The sequence below is a fragment of the Convolutriloba macropyga genome, chromosome 12 (assembly GCF_964194025.1).
Source record: "Convolutriloba macropyga chromosome 12, txConMacr16.3, whole genome shotgun sequence".
Lineage (NCBI taxonomy): Eukaryota > Metazoa > Xenacoelomorpha > Acoela > Convolutidae > Convolutriloba > Convolutriloba macropyga.
The window spans coordinates 30,368,774-30,389,524 of NC_134479.1; the positions used below are offsets into that span (position 1 = coordinate 30,368,774).

General features: G+C 33.5%; 1 protein-coding gene across 1 annotated transcript in view; it reads right to left on the reverse strand.

Annotated features, from left to right (window-relative positions):
- Nucleotides 1-20,751, reverse strand: part of LOC142350457 (uncharacterized) — an 86,125-nt gene that overhangs the window by 23,541 nt on the left and 41,833 nt on the right. Inside the window, exon 3 of the mRNA XM_075402305.1 lies at nucleotides 8,336-9,031. Within this exon, the coding sequence (XP_075258420.1) occupies nucleotides 8,336-9,031 (696 nt within the window). The remainder of the gene's footprint in view (nucleotides 1-8,335; nucleotides 9,032-20,751) is intronic.

The following is a 20,751-nucleotide window of genomic DNA, read 5'->3' on the forward strand; positions in this document are numbered from 1 at the left end:
AAGCCTTCTATCTTCAAACGCTTACTGTAACCAAGAGCCTCGTTAAAGGGGGTTTACATTTGTGACTTATCTTCTCCAAAGCGTCTTCTAAGCAATATATGTGATAACAATGTGATCATTGCACCAAATACTCTGGTCTTGGTAATGAAATTTTAATTTAGGGTTTTGCAGCAGTTACATAAAAAGCGAAAGAAGCTATTGTATGAATTATGAAGGCGTCATCATGATATATTGGTAAACACTGGCAACAAAAAACAGAATGTGGATTATGATTTTTATGATTTTTGGAAGGAGAACAGACTACAGACTCTTGTTTTATCGACAAAGTTTTTGAGTATTTTTTTGGGCTTGTATTCAAGTTTTATTGCAGCCTGGTCATACAAAACTACTGATTCTGTTTTATAGAGACGGATTCCCATAAAAATTGCAATGATATAAATTTTATATAAAAAACCTCTTTTGTATAAAATGTACAAGTAAGCTCATAAATTGTTCAATACGAAGGGAGAAAAGGCCAAAAATATGGAAAAAATTGCTCAAGAAATTAGGCCTCACTTATTCTTCGAGAATCAAAAGTTTGAAATCTCTTCAACAACTTATTCAGTTTCTCGGTAGCTTTTTATCAATATCACTTTTTGTGTCCTCCGCAAAAGATCTTGGTTGGCCATTAACTTGACAAAAAAAGAGGTTTAAATATTTGAATAAATTTTTTAACCCACATACATTGGGGGTTGGAAAATGAAGCATTTTTAGGGAATTACATCGATTAACTAAATTGATATTAATTGATAGTAAGAAATACAAAACTGCAGAAGGAAGATATTCCTCCCAATATGGGATCGAGAGACTCTGCGAATAAAATTTTTAACAGAGTTGCGAAGAAAAAAAGAAGAGCTGCGAAGAAAAAAAAAGAAGAGCTGCGAAGAAAAAAAGAAGAGCTGCGAAGAAAAAAAGAAGAGCTGCGAAGAAAATTTTTAACTGCGAAGACAATTTTTAACTGCTAAGAAAATTTTATCAGAGCTGCGAAGAAAAAAAGAAGAGCTGCGAAAAAAAAGAAGAGCTGCGAAGAGAACTTTTAACTGCGAAGACAATTTTTAACTGCGAAGAAAAAAAGAAGAGCTGCGAAGAAGAAAAGACGAGCTGCGAAGAAAAAAAGAAGAGCTGCGAAGAAAAAAAGAAGAATTGCGAAGGAACTTTTTAACTGCGAAGACAATTTTTAACTGCGAAGAAAATTTTTAACAGATCTGCGAAGAGAAAAAGAAGAGCTGCGAAGAAAAAAGAACAACTGCGAAGAGAAAAAGAAGAGCTGCGAAGAAAAAAAATAGCTGCGAAGAAACAAAGAAGAGCTGCGAAGAAAAAAAAAGAAGAGCTGCGAAGAAAAAAAGAAGAGCTGCGAAGAAAATAAGAAGAGCTGCGAAGAAAAAAAGAAGAGCTGCGAAGAAAACTTTTAACTGCGAAGACAATTTTTAACTGCGAAGAAAATTTTTAACAGAGCTGCGAAGAAAAAAGAAGAGCTGCGAAGAAAAAAAAGAGCTGCGAAGAAAACTTTTAACTGCGAAGACAATTTTTAACTGCGAAGAAAATTTTTAACAGAGCTGCGAAGAAAAAAGAACAGCTGCGAAGAAAAAAAAGAAGAGCTGCGAAGAAAAAAAGAAGAGCTGCGAAGAAAAAAAGAAGAGCTGCGAAGAAAATTTTTAACTGCGAAGACAACTTTTAACTGCGAAGAAAATTGTTAACAGAGCTGCGAAGAAAAAAAGAAGAGCTTCGAAAAAAAAAGAAGAGCTGCGAAGAGAACTTTTAACTGCGAAGACAATTTTTAACTGCGAAGAAAAAAAGAAGAGCTGCGAAGAAGAAAAGACGAGCTGCGAAGAAAAAAAGAAGAACTGCGAAGAAAAAAAGAAGAATTGCGAAGGAACTTTTTAACTGCGAAGACAATTTTTAACTGCGAAGAAAATTTTTAACAGATCTGCGAAGAGAAAAAGAAGAGCTGCGAAGAAAAAAGAACAACTGCGAAGAGAAAAAGAAGAGCTGCGAAGAAAAAAAAATAGCTGCGAAGAAACAAAGAAGAGCTGCGAAGAAAAAAAGAAGAGCTGCGAAGAAAAAAAGAAGAGCTGCGAAGAAAATTTTTAACTGCGAAGACAACTTTTAACTGCGAAGAAAATTGTTAACAGAGCTGCGAAGAAAAAAAGAAGAGCTGCGAAAAAAAAAGAAGAGCTGCGAAGAGAACTTTTAACTGCGAAGACAATTTTTAACTGCGAAGAAAAAAAGAAGAGCTGCGAAGAAGAAAAGACGAGCTGCGAAGAAAAAAAGAAGAACTGCGAAGAAAAAAAGAAGAATTGCGAAGGAACTTTTTAACTGCGAAGACAATTTTTAACTGCGAAGAAAATTTTTAACAGATCTGCGAAGAGAAAAAGAAGAGCTGCGAAGAAAAAAGAACAACTGCGAAGAGAAAAAGAAGAGCTGCGAAGAAAAAAAAATAGCTGCGAAGAAACAAAGAAGAGCTGCGAAGAAAAAAAAAGAAGAGCTGCGAAGAAAAAAAGAAGAGCTGCGAAGAAAATAAGAAGAGCTGCGAAGAAAAAAAGAAGAGCTGCGAAGAAAACTTTTAACTGCGAAGACAATTTTTAACTGCGAAGAAAATTTTTAACAGAGCTGCGAAGAAAAAAGAAGAGCTGCGAAGAAAAAAAAGAGCTGCGAAGAAAACTTTTAACTGCGAAGACAATTTTTAACTGCGAAGAAAATTTTTAACAGAGCTGCGAAGAAAAAAGAACAGCTGCGAAGAAAAAAAAAGAAGAGCTGCGAAGAAAAAAAGAAGAGCTGCGAAGAAAAAAAGAAGAGCTGCGAAGAAAATTTTTAACTGCGAAGACAACTTTTAACTGCGAAGAAAATTGTTAACAGAGCTGCGAAGAAAAAAGAAGAGCTGCGACGAAAAAAAAAGAGCTGCGAAGAGAAAAAGAGCTGTGAAGAAAATTTTTAACTGCGAAGACAATTTTTAACTGCGAAAAAAATTTTTAACAGAGCTGCGAAAAAAAAGAAGAGCTGCAAAAAAAAGAAGAGCTGCGAAGAAAAAAAGAAGAGCTGCGAAGAAAATTTTTAACTGCGAAGACAATTTTTAACTGCGAAGAAAATTTTTAACAGAGCTGCGAAGAAAAAAAGAAGAGCTGCTAAGAAAAAAAAGAGCTGCGAATAAAACTTTTAACTGCGAAGACAATTTTTAACTGCGAAGAAAATTTTTAACAGAGCTGCGAAGAAAAAAATAAGAGCTGCGAAGAAAAAAAAGAAGAGCTGCGAAGAGAACTTTTAACTGCGAAGACAATTTTTAACTGCGAAGAAAAAAAGAAGAGCTGCGAAGAAGAAAAGACGAGCTGCGAAGAAAAAAAGAAGAGCTGGGAAGAAAAAAAGAAGAGCTGCGAAGAAAAAAAGAAGAGCTGCGAAGAAAAAAAGAAGAGCTGCGAAGAAAATATGAAGAGCTGCGAAGAAAATTTTTGACTGCGAGGACAATTTTTAACTGCGAAGAAAATTTTTAACAGAGCTGCAAAGAAAAAAAGAAGAGCTGCGAAGAAAAAAAGAAGAGCTGCGAAGAAAAAAAAGAGCTGCGAAGAAAATAAGAAGAGCTGCGAAGAAAAAAAGAAGAGCTGCGAAGAAAAAAAGAAGAGCTGCAAAGAAAATAAGAAGAGCTGCGAAGAAAAAAAGAAGAGCTGCGAAGAAAAAAAGAAGAGCTGCGAAGAAAATAAGAAGAGCTGCGAAGAAAAAAAGAAGAGCTGCGAAGAAAAAAAGAAGAGCTGCAAAGTAAAAAAGAAGAGCTGCGAAGAAAATGAGAAGAGCTGCGAAGAAAAAAAGAAGAGCTGCGAAGAAAAAAAGAAGAGCTGCGAAGAAAAAAAGAAGAGCTGCGAAGAAAAAAAGAAGAGCCGCGAAGAAAAAAAGAAGAGCTGCGAAGAAAAAAAGAAGAGCTGCGAAGAAAAAAAGAAGAGCTGCGAAGAAAAAAAGAAGAGCTGCGAAGAAAAAAAGAAGAGCTGCGAAGAAGAAAAGAAGAGCTGCGAAGAAAAAAAGAAGAGCTGCGAAGAAAAAAAAGACGAGATGCGAAGAAAAAAAGAAGAGCTGCGAAGAAAAAAAGAAGAGCTGCGAAGAAAAAAAGAAGAGCTGCGAAGAAAAAAAGAAGAGCGCGAAGAAAATAAGAAGAGCTGCGAAGAAAAAAAGAAGAGCTGCGAAGAAAAAAAGAAGAGCCGCGAAGAAAAAAAGAAGAGCTGCGAAGAAAAAAAGAAGAGCTGCGAAGAAAAAAAGAAGAGCTGCGAAGAAAAAAAGAAGAGCTGCGAAGAAAAAAAGAAGAGCTGCGAAGAAGAAAAGAAGAGCTGCGATGAAAAAAAGAAGAGCTGCGAAGAAAAAAAAGACGAGCTGCGAAGAAAAAAAGAAGAGCTGCGAAGAAAAAAAAGACGAGCTGCGAAGAAAAAAAGAAGAGCTGCGAAGAAAAAAAGAAGAGCTGTGAAGAAAAAAAGACGAGCTACGAAGAAAAAATAGAAGAGCTGCGAAGAAAAAAAGAAGAGCCGCGAAGAAAAAAAGAAGAGCTGCGAAGAAAAAAAAGAAGAGCTGCGAAGAAAATAAGAAGAGCTGCGAAGAAAAAAAGAAGAGCTGCGAAGAAAAAAGAAGAGCTGCGAAGAAAAAAAGAAGAGCTGCGAAGAAAAAAAGAAGAGCTGCGAAGAAAAAAAAGAAGAGCTGCGAAGAAAAAAAAGAAGAGCTGCGAAGAAAAAAAGAAGAGCTGCGAAGAAAATAAGAAGAGCTGCGAAGAAAAAAAGAAGAGCTGCGAAGAAAAAAAGAAGAGCTGCGAAGAAAAAAAGAAGAGCTGCGAAGAAAAAAAGAAGAGCTGCGAAGAAAAAAAAGAAGAGCTGCGAAGAAAAAAAGAAGAGCTGCGAAGAAAAAAAGAAGAGCTGCGAAGAAAAAAAAGAAGAGCTGCAAAGAAAAAAAGAAGAGCTGCAAAGAAAAAGAGAAGAGCCGCGAAGAAAAAAAGAAGAGCTGCGAAGAAAAAAGAAGAGCTGCGAAGAAAAAAAAAGAGCTGCGAAGAAAAAAAAGAGCTGTGAAGAAAATTTTTAACTGCGAAGACAATTTTTAACTGCTTAAAAAATTTTTAACAGAGCTGCGAAAAAAAAGAAGAGCTGCGAAAAAAAGAAGAGCTGCGAAGAAAAAAAGAAGAGCTGCGAAGAAAATTTTTAACAGAGCTGCGAAGAAAAAAGAAGAGCTGCGAAGAAAAAAAAGAGCTGCGAAGAAAACTTTTAACTGCGAAGACAATTTTTAACTGCGAAGAAAAAAAGAAGAGCTGCGAAGAAGAAAAGACGAGCTGCGAAGAAAAAAAGAAGAGCTGCGAAGAAAAAAAGAAGAGCTGCGAAGAAAAAAAGAAGAGCTGCGAAGAAAAAAAGAAGAGCTGCGAAGAAAATATGAAGAGCTGCGAAGAAAATTTTTGACTGCGAGGACAATTTTTAACTGCGAAGAAAATTTTTAACAGAGCTGCGAAGAAAAAAAGAAGAGCTGCGAAGAAAAAAAGAAGAGCTGCGAAGAAAAAAAGATGAGCTGCGAAGAAAATAAGAAGAGCTGCGAAGAAAAAAAGAAGAGCTGCGAAGAAGAAAAGAAGAGCTGCGAAGAAAATAAGAAGAGCTGCGAAGAAAAAAGAAGAGCTGCGAAGAAAAAAAGAAGAGCTGCGAAGAAAATAAGAAGAGCTGCGAAGAAAAAAAGAAGAGCTGCGAAGAAAAAAAGAAGAGCTGCAAAGTAAAAAAGAAGAGCTGCGAAGAAAATGAGAAGAGCTGCGAAGAAAAAAAGAAGAGCTGCGAAGAAAAAAAGAAGAGCTGCGAAGAAAAAAAGAAGAGCTGCGAAGAAAAAAAGAAGAGCCGCGAAGAAAAAAAGAAGAGCTGCGAAGAAAAAAAGAAGAGCTGCGAAGAAAAAAAGAAGAGCTGCGAAGAAAAAAAGAAGAGCTGCGAAGAAAAAAAGAAGAGCTGCGAAGAAAAAAAGAAGAGCTGCGAAGAAAAAAAGAAGAGCTGCGAAGAAAAAAAAGACGAGCTGCGAAGAAAAAAAGAAGAGCTGCGAAGAAAAAAAGAAGAGCTGCGAAGAAAAAAAGAAGAGCGCGAAGAAAATAAGAAGAGCTGCGAAGAAAAAAAGAAGAGCTGCCAAGAAAAAAAGAAGAGCTGCGAAGAATATAAGAAGAGCTGCGAAGAAAAAAAGAAGAGCTGCGAAGAAAAAAAGAAGAGCTGCGAAGAAAAAAAGAAAGGCTGCGAAGAAAATTTTTAACAGAGCTGCGAAGAAAAAAAGAAGAGTTGTGAAGAAAAAAAGACGAGCTACGAAGAAAAAATAGAAGAGCTGCGAAGAAAAAAAGAAGAGCCGCGAAGAAAAAAAGAAGAGCTGCGAAGAAAAAAAAGAAGAGCTGCGAAGAAAATAAGAAGAGCTGCGAAGAAAAAAAGAAGAGCTGCGAAGAAAAAAAAGAAGAGCTGCGAAGAAAAAAAGAAGAGCTGCGAAGAAAAAAAGAAGAGCTGCGAAGAAAAAAAAGAAGAGCTGCGAAGAAAAAAAGAAGAGCTGCGAAGAAAAAAAGAAGAGCTGCGAAGAAAAAAAGAAGAGCTGCGAAGAAAAAAAAGAAGAGCTGCGAAGAAAAAAAGAAGAGCTGCGAAGAAAAAAAGAAGAGCTGCGAAGAAAAAAAGAAGAGCCGCGAAGAAAAAAAGAAGAGCTGCGAAGAAAAAAAGAAGAGCTGCGAAGAAAAAAAGAAGAGCTGCGAAGAAAAAAAGAAGAGCTGCGAAGAAAAAAAGAAGAGCTGCGAAGAAAAAAAGAAGAGCTGCGAAGAAAAAAAGAAGAGCTGCGAAGAAAAAAAAGACGAGCTGCTAAGAAAAAAAGAAGAGCTGCGAAGAAAAAAAGAAGAGCTGCGAAGAAAAAAAGAAGAGCTGCGAAGAAAAAAAGAAGAGCGCGAAGAAAATAAGAAGAGCTGCGAAGAAAAAAAGAAGAGCTGCCAAGAAAAAAAGAAGAGCTGCGAAGAAAATAAGAAGAGCTGCGAAGAAAAAAAGAAGAGCTGCGAAGAAAAAAAGAAAGGCTGCGAAGAAAATTTTTAACAGAGCTGCGAAGAAAAAAAGAAGAGCTGTGAAGAAAAAAAGACGAGCTACGAAGAAAAAATAGAAGAGCTGCGAAGAAAAAAAGAAGAGCCGCGAAGAAAAAAAGAAGAGCTGCGAAGAAAAAAAAGAAGAGCTGCGAAGAAAATAAGAAGAGCTGCGAAGAAAAAAAGAAGAGCTGCGAAGAAAAAAAGAAGAGCTGCGAAGAAAAAAAGAAGAGCTGCGAAGAAAAAAAGAAGAGCTGCGAAGAAAAAAAAGAAGAGCTGCGAAGAAAAAAAGAAGAGCTGCGAAGAAAATAAGAAGAGCTGCGAAGAAAAAAAGAAGAGCTGCGAAGTAAAAAAGAAGAGCTGCGAAGAAAAAAAGAAGAGCTGCGAAGAAAAAAAGAAGAGCTGCGAAGAAAAAAAAGAAGAGCTGCGAAGAAAAAAAGAAGAGCTGCGAAGAAAATTTTTATTTGCGAAGACAATTTTTAACTGCCAAGAAAATTTTTAACAGAGCTGCGAAGAAAAAAAGAAGAGCTGCAAAGAAAAAAAAGAGGTGCGAAGAAAAAAAGAAGAGCTGCGAAGAAAAAAAGAAGAGCTGCGAAGAAAAAAAGAAGAGCTGCGAAGAAAATAAGAAGAGCTGCGAAGAAATTTTTTGACTGCGAAGACAATTTTTAACTGCAAAGAAAATTTTTAACAGAGCTGCGAAAAAAAGGAAGAGCTGCGAAGAAAAAAATAAGAGCTGCGAAGAAAACTTTTAACTGCGAAGACAATTTTTAACTGCGAAGAAAATTTTTAACAGTGCTGCGAAGAAAAAAAGAAGAGCTGCGAAGAAAAAAAGACGAGCTGCGAAGAAAAAAAGAAGAGCTGCGAAGAAAAAAAGAAGAGTTGCGAAGAAAAAAAAGAAGAGCTGCGAAGAAAAAAAGAAGAGCTGCGAAGAAAATAAGAAGAGCTGCGAAGAAAATTTTTGACTGCGAAGACAATTTTTAACTGCGAAGAAAATTTTTAACAGAGCTGCGAAGAAAAAAAGAAGAGCTGCGAAGAAAAAAAGAAGAGCTGCGAAGAAAAAAAGAAGAGCTGCGAAGAAAAAAAAAAGAGCTGCGAAGAAAAAAAGAAGAGCTGCGAAGAAAATTTTTAACTGCGAAGACAATTTTTAACTGCCAAGAAAATTTTTAACAGAGCTGCGAAGAAAAAAAGAAGAGCTGCGAAGAAAATTTTTAACATATTATGGGTGCCTTTATGTTTATGAGAAATTGCTGCGCTTTTGAAAAGCAAGCAAAACTTTACCTGCGTCAGACGACGACTGCCGTAGACAGCTCAACAAGAATTCAAGCAATTCTTCGATGCTGGAATGAATATCGCTCCATAATATGTATTGATATCGCTTCAGTACTCCCAGTGCCGTGATCAGAATGTCGAATTGATTGCTCATCGCTTTTGTAACAGGGGATCGTGTGTCGCAGAATCTCCGCAATACGCAACATAAAAAACTTGGAAAACAATAGTTTCTTCTTTCGAAAAACGCTTTGTATTTCATTATTCTTCGATTTCTGTCTTCTTTCGCTTCAAATCCGATATCACGCATAAACAGAATATCACATCTTGCATTGTCCGAAAACATGAATTGAAATAAGTTGCCATTGTATGTGTTGTTTAATATATACTCAAAAACATTCTGCTTCTCAAACCTATTGAGCAGCAGATTTTCGTCAAATTCTGGTCTTTTCATGATTGTCCGAAGAATGTCAACAGTATGTTCGTCTCCAAATGTTCCCGCAAGCCGTACTGCAATATCTATTATGGTTGCGGTTGGATAGCGTTTGTTCAATTCTTCTTTCAAAATTTCAAAATCTGATAACAGGTCCATGAAATTTGCCACTTTGGTTTTGTCTTTTGAGATCACACTCCAATACAATAAATCCAGATTGCTTAATTCATCTTTGTTAATATCTGCAGGAATTGAAATTGCCGAACTTGACAGCTCTGAAATAAAAGAATTGCATTATTTAACAATAGATAAGAGCCACCATTGATCAGAGTATAATTACTAGCAAAAATCATGCGCTGAATTAGTAACTGGTCTCCACTTTTAGGAATGAGAGGAAATGAAAATGCATTAAAGTTTAATAAGTGTAAGAATGATAAATTAATGATAAATTAAAATGTTAATGATAAATTAAAAATGATATTTATTTATTTGTTATTAATATTATTTTTCACTTGTGGAACCCCCCGTAAAAACTGAACCTCCAATTTCAATTTAAAAATTTAAAAACCGAACTCAGGTGATAATCCCCTAATTGGGGTCACTCGGGGGGTTATCACCTATGTTCAATTTTTAAAAACAACAGATAGCTGGCTTTCTGGCAGAGCTCGCCTAGCATAACTACCCGCATCTGATATCAGTCTCAAGAGTGCGAAGAACTTTTCAGCAATTCCGAAATTAGAGAACTATTAATGCAACGGTTAGGGCTACAGAGCAGGACGCTTGAAACCATTCCCTGTTATGAAAACAAATCTCTAGCCCTGCTTTTATTTTTTTGCAAATATATTTTCCATTGTTTACTTCACTAACGGTAGGGTCTTTTCCGTTTGTGCCCCCCCCCCCCCCCCAGCTTAGTGGGCGCATATTTTTTGCACCCCCAGACGCACGTGCCATATTTTTACATAATGATTTACTAATGACGTAATGACACGTGCTCTGTGACTAGGGGAGCATAACGTACTGGGGGGGGGGGGGGGGGGGGCACAAACGGAAAAGATTCAAACGCTGTAACAGATGCCCATGACCGTTTAATGAGAAACGTACAAAGGGTCAAATCATTCTGAATACTAAAGGGTTCAGCAGTGATCGGAAAAAGGCCATTAAAACCTGGTAAACGGTCAATACAAAATCATTAGTTTGAAAGAGTATGAAACGAGGCTTTTTGTTGTTAACTACAGTTACTCAAAGAAAAGTTGGATCAGATTGATCCCCCCCCGCCCCCCGCAGCTTAGTTGGAATATATATGTTTTATGACCCCAGGCGCACGTGCATTATTTTTATATAGTAACGTGCTATATAACAACACATAACTTGTAACTGGGGTTCATTTAAGAAAACTGGGGGGGGGGGGGGGGGGGGGGTAGAATAGACCCCAAAAATTTATTCAAGCTAAAATAGGAGAAGCGAAAGAAGCATTCTTAAAATTGCAATAAGAAAATCGAAACTGAACAAAAAAAATTTTAGTTAAAATCGAGGGTCTTATATAATTCTCGAATGTATTCGGGCTTCAAACTCTGGTGGACATCAGGTCAAAAATTTTTTACCTGGGAAAGTCCTTTTTTTCAAAGGGTAACACAAATGAAGCATTCTTTTCTTGCACATGTTTTTAAAGGCTATAACGGATCTGCCTGAAGTTTTTGTTTCACACCTCATTTTGTTTGGTAAACGGGTGAGTAAACAAAAGTGCTCTTTGGGCAAACTTAAGTCACTGTTCCACCGTTCTACAAAAGATAGTTATCTAATATTTGTAATGTCCTTTAGACGCGTTGCAATTACAAATCCATTCTGGAAGAAATTTGAAATAGTATTTGCGAAAAAGTTCTCAAAATTGATTAAAAATTAAAGTAAGTTAATATTTTGTAATCAATATTTTCCCCTATCTAAAAGAATTCTTCCAGACTGAGAAAGAACAAAAACAGATATTCCTCGGTTAATTGTTCGAAGTATTTGAATCAAATTTTTTGAAGGAAATGCCTACAAATTTGCAGACCTTGGGTTGCAAATTTTCAAATTGAAAATATGAATTGTTATTTTCAAACTATGGATATTATTGAACAATGTTTGAAGCGATCACAGCTGGTAATTGTGATTGACAGGGATGTCTTTAGAGTAAGAAATGCGAAGCTTATTCCCAAGATCACGCGACAAGATGGAAGAAACATCTGACGATGGGTAAATCTGACGATTGTTGGGTAAACTAACAAACTATTCAGAAGTAAATCAATTTTTCATATGGTAGAAAAAATATCCAAGAATATTAGTATCAACAACAACATGGACAGAATGTTGTCTTTTCATGACACAAATTGAAAAAAAACTGGCGGTTGACAATGGTCCATTTGCTGAAAAAACAACATCGTCTAAAAATTGACGTTGCTTTAACAAGTGAGATCGATGATGAAGAGAATGAAAACCTTGATGATGATTTAAATGATCTTGAATTTTGTTAACCTATTTCTTTTTCATGAATAGATAAACCAATAATAATGAATTTTCATTTTTTTTACAAATAATACATCAGTTTCTTTTAAATTTTTATTCTAAGCTTCATGAATTTTTCTAAGCTTCAAAATTATATAAACAAAAACAGAAACCTTGTTTAGTCTTTATTATATCCAAAGTTATCACTTGCTTTTCGATTGCGAAATGTGGTGCCTTTCTCTTGATAAGGATACAGCCTATATTTTTATTATGTTATGTAAAATAATAGATAGATAAAAAATTTATCCAAAACATTCTATAGGAGCGATCATTATTAATGACTTAACCGAATTATACATTTACTCTCCTTCAATTCTTATTATAACATATTACTACCTGACATATTACAAACTGTGATAGAATGTTTTGAACATCATATTCAGTTGAATTGTATTGATAAATTTGTACAAAACAAAAATGCTATTAAGGAAATAACAAACAAGGAAAATTTTCAACCAAACGAAACTGAAATAATAACTTATAAAAATATTAGAATATTAAAATACCGGCAAAACTATACAGCTGATGAAAAGTGATAAAAAATAGACCAATTGAATGAAACAAAAAAGAAGGATCCTAGAGTGCTAAAGATGATTAACAGATCTAGACACAAAGCATTTCAGATTTTATTATCAGCCAAGATTTTGAATTGCAAAAACGAATAATAAGAGCAAATCGTAATATATTTCACAAATTCAAACGAAATATTATCAGAGATCTTCAAAATTTATTTCAAGACAGAGCAAGTATTAATATAAATATCAATGAATTCAAACAGTTAGCTTCCATCTGTTGGGAAAAAATAAAAATCAACAACACTCGGTTATGAAAAAAGATTCTTCACAAGAAAAATATCGATTAGGACTGTATTTTACCTACAACTAGGATTGTATTTTTCCTATGACTACCAAAATTGACAATGTAGCTGATGCCGAAAACGAATTAGAACCACGAAACTTTATTATTACTTTTGTTCTGAAATCAGCTGAATATGTGTCAGTTGATGACGAGTTGATTCAAACACCAAGTATTTCATCTTAAAGCAAAAATCAATTTGATCACAGTAGAAGAGATCAAAGCAGCTAACAATAAATGGTGTTGTTGTTGAACCTGTGGGTAAAAAAAGGCCAACAATCTGACATGGCATCTACGATTTAGCACCAGAAACTCAAAAAATCTATCGCAAAAGTTTAAAAAGACTTTACTTCATTAACCGTCATACACATCTTCTTTAATTAATTTAAATGGCATGTGATGTTCAAAAGATCCTGAAAAAGCATTTTTGTTTTTAACGGGAACAGTCCACTAAAAAACAGAGAAACTCTAATTAAAGGTGCGTTCTCGGTTATCCTTGCTGCGTCAAAAGAACCTAATTGATTGAAAACTCATCAAAAATAAAATAAATTTGGAGATATTCTAGGTTGATCACAATTCTATATGTTAATACAGTTCTCAATTTCAGTCTAAATCCACCATTCCATTTCGAAGATATTTTGAAACTGGATTCTCAGCATTAGTCGATAAAGCAATAGATGTAATCAATAGAACAATTAGACTAAATAGAGTTAAACTAAAAACATTAGCACAAAAAGTTTTTAGCACTAGAAGTAAATTTGGAGAACTTTTGCTGATTGTTATGGAAGAGTCAACTCGTGAGGATAATAAGATTCAACCAATTAAAACTAACATAAAAAATTAAGGTTTGCAATTAGATTTCTAAAAGGATTTTACGGTATTTCAACGTTTTGAGAGGAAACAATAGTTTTTATACAACTCCTAAAAATTGATTGTTGAAGTTCCTATATCACCTCGTGCTTATGAATTGGCGGTGATAGACCAAGAAGTTGAACGAGTAATGGAATTGAACGGTGACTCTGATGAAGTCTCCCTTCATAAACAAACCCAAATTCAAAACTCAAGGGTCATTAAATGAAATTGCAAATGATGGAATTCCAGTATTTTTTGGATCACTTAGAGATCTCTTAAGATTTATTGCTAGAACAGTGAAAAACCATATTAATTTTCTGATAATTTTGCCGATATCATATCTCTTGATAAAAATTTTCATTGTAATATTGCTAATGGAATGATTACTGACAGAACTCTGTAATTCACAACTGGTATGTTCACAACTGGAACATAAGGTGAATGTAAATCCCGCTATAAAAAGGAAAATTTTTGAGGTGTAACTATGTTGTCTGTGATGCAGCGAAAGATTTCATATCTAACATCAAATTGAGATTGCCTAAAGAAAATGGCAAATTGGCTTAGTTTAATGGTCAGATGGTTACATTCCGTTCATCGATTACAGAAACATAGATTAAAAATGTAAAAATGATCAACCTGAAATCCTGGATCAATAAATTGAAAAGGGCATTGGCTCTCATATCTGTACAGTTGAAGAAAGACTTTAGAAAAATATAATTTCTGTTAACTAAATGCCTAAAAGTTTACTAACGGGACTTACCTTTAACAAATCATAAATTAAACCAAAACAAATTATTTTTGCAGAAAAAAATCTTCATTCAAAGAATTCAAAGAGAAGTTTTTATCGGGTTCAATATTTACAAAATTTTATTAATTTCACAAATCAAGATTAGAACTTCAAGCTGACGTATGTTCCGCAGCAAATATTAACAGCCACAAGATCTTAATCGCAGCATATCAAACAAACGCTAGATTTGGAGGAGTGAAAAAGGAACTAATAACGCTACCTTTGATTAAATTAATATGAAAAACTTTTTGTTGAGATTGACAGTGTTAGTTACCTCAATGACGTTGTCTCTTTTGACAATACAAAACGTAGCTACCTTGAACAATATAGAGATAGAGAGTTTTTTTAAAGATTACTCTTGAGATCCAATATTAAAAACTTTTTATTAACTTTACAGATGCGAAGACGACAAGTCCATTTCAAGTTAACCATTTAAGATCTCAAATTGATCATAATAATCCTGAGAAGAAACAACTGTCTGTAGAATATCGAACAAATCCCGCAAATGCAACACTGTTTATAATATTTTTTAAACGCAGAGAAATCAAGATTATGTCAGATGGAAAATAATAAAGAAGTTGAAACAATTTAATGAGATATGACAAAAAACACTGAATTGTCAGTAATAGATTCAAAGAACTTGGATAATATAAATGATGATTAAAGATTTTTTGAATTTGAAAGAAATTTTGAAAAATTTTTATATAAGAATTAATTCTTTAGTTTCTTCTGATTTGAAAGAAAAACTTGAACAGTGACTCTGATGAAATCTCCCTTCAAAGTCAAACCCAAATTCACAACTCAAGGGTCATTAATTGAAATAGCAAATGATGGAATTCAAGTATTTTAAGGATCACTGAGAGATCTCTTAGGATTTATTGCTAGAACAGTGAAAAACCATATTAACTTTCTAATAATCCTGCCGATATCATATCTCTTGACGAAAATTTTCATTTTCATAATGCTAATGGATTGATTACATACAGAAAAGGAACTCTTGTATTTCACAACTATAAGGTGAATGTATATCCCGCTATAAAAAGTAAAATTTTTGAGGTGTAACTATGTTGTCTGTGATGCAGACTAAAGATTTCATATCAAACATCAAATTGAGATTGCTTAAGGAAAATGGCAAATTGGCCTAGTTTAATGGTCTGTTTGTTACATTCCGTTCATTGATTACAGAAACATAGATTTAAAATGTAAAAATGATCAACTTGAAATCCTGGATCAATAAATTGAAAAGGGCATGTGGCTCTCATTTCTGTACAGATTAAGAAAGAATTTAATAAAGTATAATTTCTGTTAATTAAATGCCTAAAAGTTTACTAACGGGACTTACCTTTAACAAATCAAAAACTAAACCAAAACAACTTATTTTTGTATAAAAAAATCTACTTTCAAAGAATTTAAAGAGAAGTTTTTATCGGGTTGAATATTTACAAAAATTTATTAATTTCACAAACAAACCACAATCAAAACAGTTGATTGAAATGTTTTCAATTTAGTAAATGAGTTTGGAAGATCTTCAATTATTTGATGAAAAACTATTGACTCAACAATAATGAAAAGAGATTATAAAAACATATAAATCATCAACAAGGAGTTCAACTTAATGATCATGATCAGAAAACCAATTTAAATTGGGTTGGAAAAAATTTTCACCACCGAAACGGAAACGCTTATGATATAACACAAAGAAGAGACGACACTGCTAATTTAGCTTTTTTTGAGAAGCTACTTTTTCAACAACATGATGAGCTGAAATATAGATTATTTAGAATGTAGGTCTAAATTCAGTCATAAGGAGAATTCTAAGAGGCCAACACGAAAATTTGGCTTCATGTTTTCATAAAAATCGAAGAAACGCAAACAGATATTGTTAATACATCATTAAACCAATTAATAATCGACAACTATGAAGATGCACTTAACCAAGGTAAAATAACTGGACAATAACCACTGGATCATGTTCAGTAAAACTTTTTAAAAAAAACAAAAGAGTCGGAGTTTGAACTGACTTTGAAAACAGCTGACTTACAAAACATTAGATACACAACCATAGAGGATATGATATTAACGTAACCATAAACAGTTTTGTGTCTTTTTGTTTGTTTTGACGCTCATTCCAGATTCTTCTACCTAAGAGGTGTTTAAAAATTCAATAAAAATAGTATTCAACTGGCTTTTGATTTCTTGGACAACCGATAGAAGCAAAAATAATACAAGATAAAAATTCAAGCTGACGTATGTTCCGCAGCAAATATTAACAGCCGCAAGATCTTAATCGCAGCACATCAAACAAACGCTAGATTTAGAGGAGTGAAAAAGCAACTAATAACGCTATTTTTGATCAAATTGATTTGAAAAACATTTTGTTGAGATTGACAAAGTTCGATACCTCAATCACGTTGTCTCTTTTGACAACACAACACGTAGCTACCTTGAACAACATAGAGATATAGAGTTTTTTAAGATTATTCTTGAGATCCAATATTAGAACCTTTTAATAAACTATACAGATGTGATGACCACAAGACCATTTCAAGTTAACGATTTAACATTTCAAATTGATCATAATAATCCTGAGAAGAAACAATTGTCTGTAGAATATCGAACAAATCCCGCAAATGCAACACTGTTTATAATATTTTTTAAACGCAGAGAAATCAAGAGGATGTCAGATGGAAAATAATAAAGAAGTTAAAATAATTTAATGAGATATGACAATAAACACTGAAGTGTCAGTATTAGATTCAAAGAACTGGGATAATATAAATAAAGATTAAAGATTTTTTAAACTTGAAAGAAAATTCGAAAAATTACTAGATAAGAAAAAATTCATTAGTTTCTTCTGATTTGAAAGAAAAACTGAGACTTGTAGGTGTGACTTATGTGAAACTATATCCTGGAGATTTTAAAACCACAGCACATTGAGGTATTGTAACTATCGATAATGGAGAGCAAGATGGAACTCATTGGGCTTGATATTTACTCTTTTTTTGTTCATTTGGTGGGCCACCAGTTTCTTTTTCAATTAAACAACCGCCAAAAATTACTACTTATTACAATTTTAAAACTCAAAAATTGATATTTTGATGTGCGATATTTGTTGTTCAATTTTTTATATTGGATTATATTAGTTATTCTGATGCCATTTTGAATAAAATTTTTAAAAGACTTGATATATATATATATATATATATATATATATATATATTTATATATATATATATGTAAATATATATATATATATATATATATATATATGTAAATATATATATATATATATATATATATATATATATATATGTCTAAAAAGTTGTTTTTATTTGATATATCTGCAACTGTTGAGGATATAAGTGGACGATATTAATAATGCTTATAAAAATGTTTGTTTTTGATACATCTACAACTGTTGGAGATATAGTTTGAAGATATAAAAATTTGGTATTACATCTACAACTTTCTGAAGATAATGTTAAAACTTCAATTTTTGTTCAAAAAGATTATCTCAGAACTATTTATATTGAGGCCAATATGGAGGAAGATGCTGATATGGAACAAGAATTCAAAGCTAAGAAGTTACCTAACACATCAGTTCTTTTGGTGCCGTTAGTAATTTGTAGGTTGATCAGAAAGCAAATGACTTTGTTCCAATAAGTGAGTTCGACAGTTCTTAATTAGTACAAAAAAAACAAAAACAATAGTGTTAATTGTAGGATCACAATTAAACAGAGTTACAGGGTCTGACATTCTTTATGTCGATAGAGATCCCATATATGATTCAGAGTTAACAAGTAAAAGTTTTGTCGACAATCAAACTAGAATCTGTAATAACGATATAGAAAATAATTTAACTGGCAACAAAATAACTGATTTGGGAAATCCTACTGAGTCTTCTGATGCTTCACACCAGGCATACATGTGAGTACTATTACTTCTGCTGAAAATTTTTTCATACTAAAACCCTTTATCAAACTTTCTTTTAAACTATTTCAACTTTTTATCAAATGGAAAAAGAAGTTGCAATTTTAAAAGGGATCATGTTAATGATTTTTATGTTGTTATTATTACTTTCGACTGCTAATTTAATTGTTTCTTTTTTTTACTTTGTTAAGAAGTTTTTTGTTTCAGCATCAATTTCAAGCAATTGCCCTATGGTATAAAGAAATGGATGAAAAAATAGAAATTGAAGTTAAAACAGTTCCAAAACATAAAATGTTTATTGTAAAAGCGATGATGAAAATACAAAAATTGAAAAATGTGGAATGTTATAGCAAAAATAATTTTTACTTGAGATGAAACCAATAGAAACCACCAGGTCGTAAAATTTCAATTTACAAAAGTTCGAATGAGCGCTCAAGTAAGAAGTTTCCGTTAATGAGCGTAGCGAACGAGCTAGTAGTAAGCGAATGACGAGTCCCGGGTTGACCACCACAGATAAATCTTGGCAACCATATCCAAGCCATATATGGTGACCAAAAAAACTTGGCAACCATATACCTGCCCATACGAAATTTCAAACGTAGGCTGAAGAAGCGTGAAATAAGTGCCTGTGACATACTTAGTGGTGGAAAGTCTCTGTTGAAACTTTGAAAAAAGTTCAAGTTCATGGTTTCTTGGCAACCATATATATGACCATAAACGATCATGGTGCCATGGATGACCATATATGGTAAAATTTAAATAGTTCAAATGCGAACTTTTAGCAGATATCGGGTAAGATCTTTTCTCCAAAAAAGTGTTTGGAGACCTATTGCAGAAAACTTGTTGTTTATGGTTTCTTGGCAACCATATGCAAGACCATGCACCTTCACGGTTCTTACAGGTACCATGAAACTTTATGGTCTTGGATATGGTTGCCAAGAATTTTTCGAATCTTGATTTTTTGAAGTAAATCAATCAAAAAAGATATATAAGGCTCAGAGTGACAAAACATTGGATTTATAGATAGATCAAAATGATTTAAAAAAAGAGGAACAGTAGCGCTTAACATTTTTTGATGTTTAAAATTTTTTCACTCAAAAAATTAGTCCTAAACTTTTTCCGACTTCGCGGTAGAGGTCCTCAGTGTCCTCTCAGTACGCAATGGACTTGGATTGCATCCGGAATTACGTCGGAGGCGCAGATTTGATTTGTTTTGTAAGATTTTGCTAGAAAAATCTATACGCTCAAAGATCGAAATTGAGGTTACAGCTAATTGTTTTGTTGATATCAGTCAAAATACTGTATCAAATTGAATGCGCGAGTAAGCATTTCGTTTTTACTAAAATTTGTATGCTTTCTTTTTTAGTTTGGTCTTTAGCCAATAGAGCCAATAGTTTGGTCTTGAGCCAATAGTTTTTAGTAATATAACATTTTTTGTACATTTTTCCCAAAATCTTGAAATTCTTGTTGATTTTATTTTTTGTCAAAACACACAAAACATCCTGGCCTTTACGGTGAGATGGGAAAATTTTTCCCACTTCGCGGTAGAGGTCTTCGGTGTCCTATCAGTACGCAATAGACTTGGGTCAAGGACTTGGGTCGAGGAGTTGTCCAAATAGAACCAAAATTTGTATGAGGAATACCCTGTGTATATAGAGTCTACAACAAAAAGAATTTTTGCTATAGCTTGTCTACGAAAAAAGTTAGTATTTCATACGGAAATTTGCGATTATTTCGATTACATTCGATTTTAGAATTTTAAAAATAGGTCTTTTTGATTGGGTCATAGAGTTGCTCAACTTGAACCAAACTTGGTGTGGAGTATCCCCAGGGTATGTAGAGTGTAAAACAGAAAGATTATTGGTATAGCTTGCCTAGCAAAAAAAGTTAAGTTTTCGTACGTTAATTTCCGATTAATTCGAATAATTAATTGCGAAATTTTGAAGTATATAATTTCGATTTGATCATAGAATTGTCCCAATCGAACCAAACCTGGTATGTAGCATCCGCTTTCTAAGTAGATGGCAGAACAGAAAGAATTTCTGCTATAGCATGCCTCTGGAAAAAGTTTAGGTTTTCATACGAAAATTTCGATTAATTCGAATAATTAATTATGAAATTTTGAAATAAGTATTTTTGATTGGGTCATAGAGTTGTCCAAATTGAACCAAAATTGGTATGCTGTATCCCATGTGTCCATAGAGTCTAGAATAGAAGAAGTTTTTGCTATAGTTTTTCTCTGGAAAAAGTTAGGTATTCATACGGAAATTTGCGATTATTTCGAACAAGTAATTTGAAAAATCGGTCTTTTTTATTGGGTCAAGAAGTTGTCCAAATCGAACAAAACTGGGTATGGAGTATCCCATGTGTATCTTAAGTGTAAAACAAAAAGAATTTTTGCTATAGCTTGTCTACGAAAAAAGTTACTTTTTCGTACGGAAAGTTCCAATTATTTCAAATAAATAATTTTAAAAATAGGTCTTTTTGATTAGGTCATAGAGTTGTCCAAAGTGAACTAAACTTGGTGTGGAGTATCCTCAGGGTATGTAAAGTGTAAAACAGAAAGCATTTTTGGTATAGCTTGCCTAGGAAAAAGTTAGTTTTTCGTACGTTAATTTCCGGCTAATTCGAATAAGTAGAGCAAGTAGAGAGATGCTAGTCTATGTGGTTCCGTAAATTATTGTTTTTTGTCGCTGTTTGATACAAAACGCAAATATTTTGGTCCAACCAATACTGAATCTGCAAAAAAACTGGTCAGAATATGAGTTTTAGCAGAAAAGGTGAAATTGTGGTGGAAATTGCATATTTCCGTACAAGACGCTAAAATTTAGAGTCTCTGTGGTTTTGTAAAAGATTGTTTTATGTCGCTTTTTTGTACAAAACGCAAACATATCGGTCCGACCAATCAATACTGAATCTGCAAAAAATTCGGTCAGAATATGAGTTTTAGCAGAAAAGTTGAATTTGTGGTGGAAATTTCAAATTTCCGTACAAGACGCTAAAATTTAAAGTCTCTTTGGTTTTGTAAAAGAT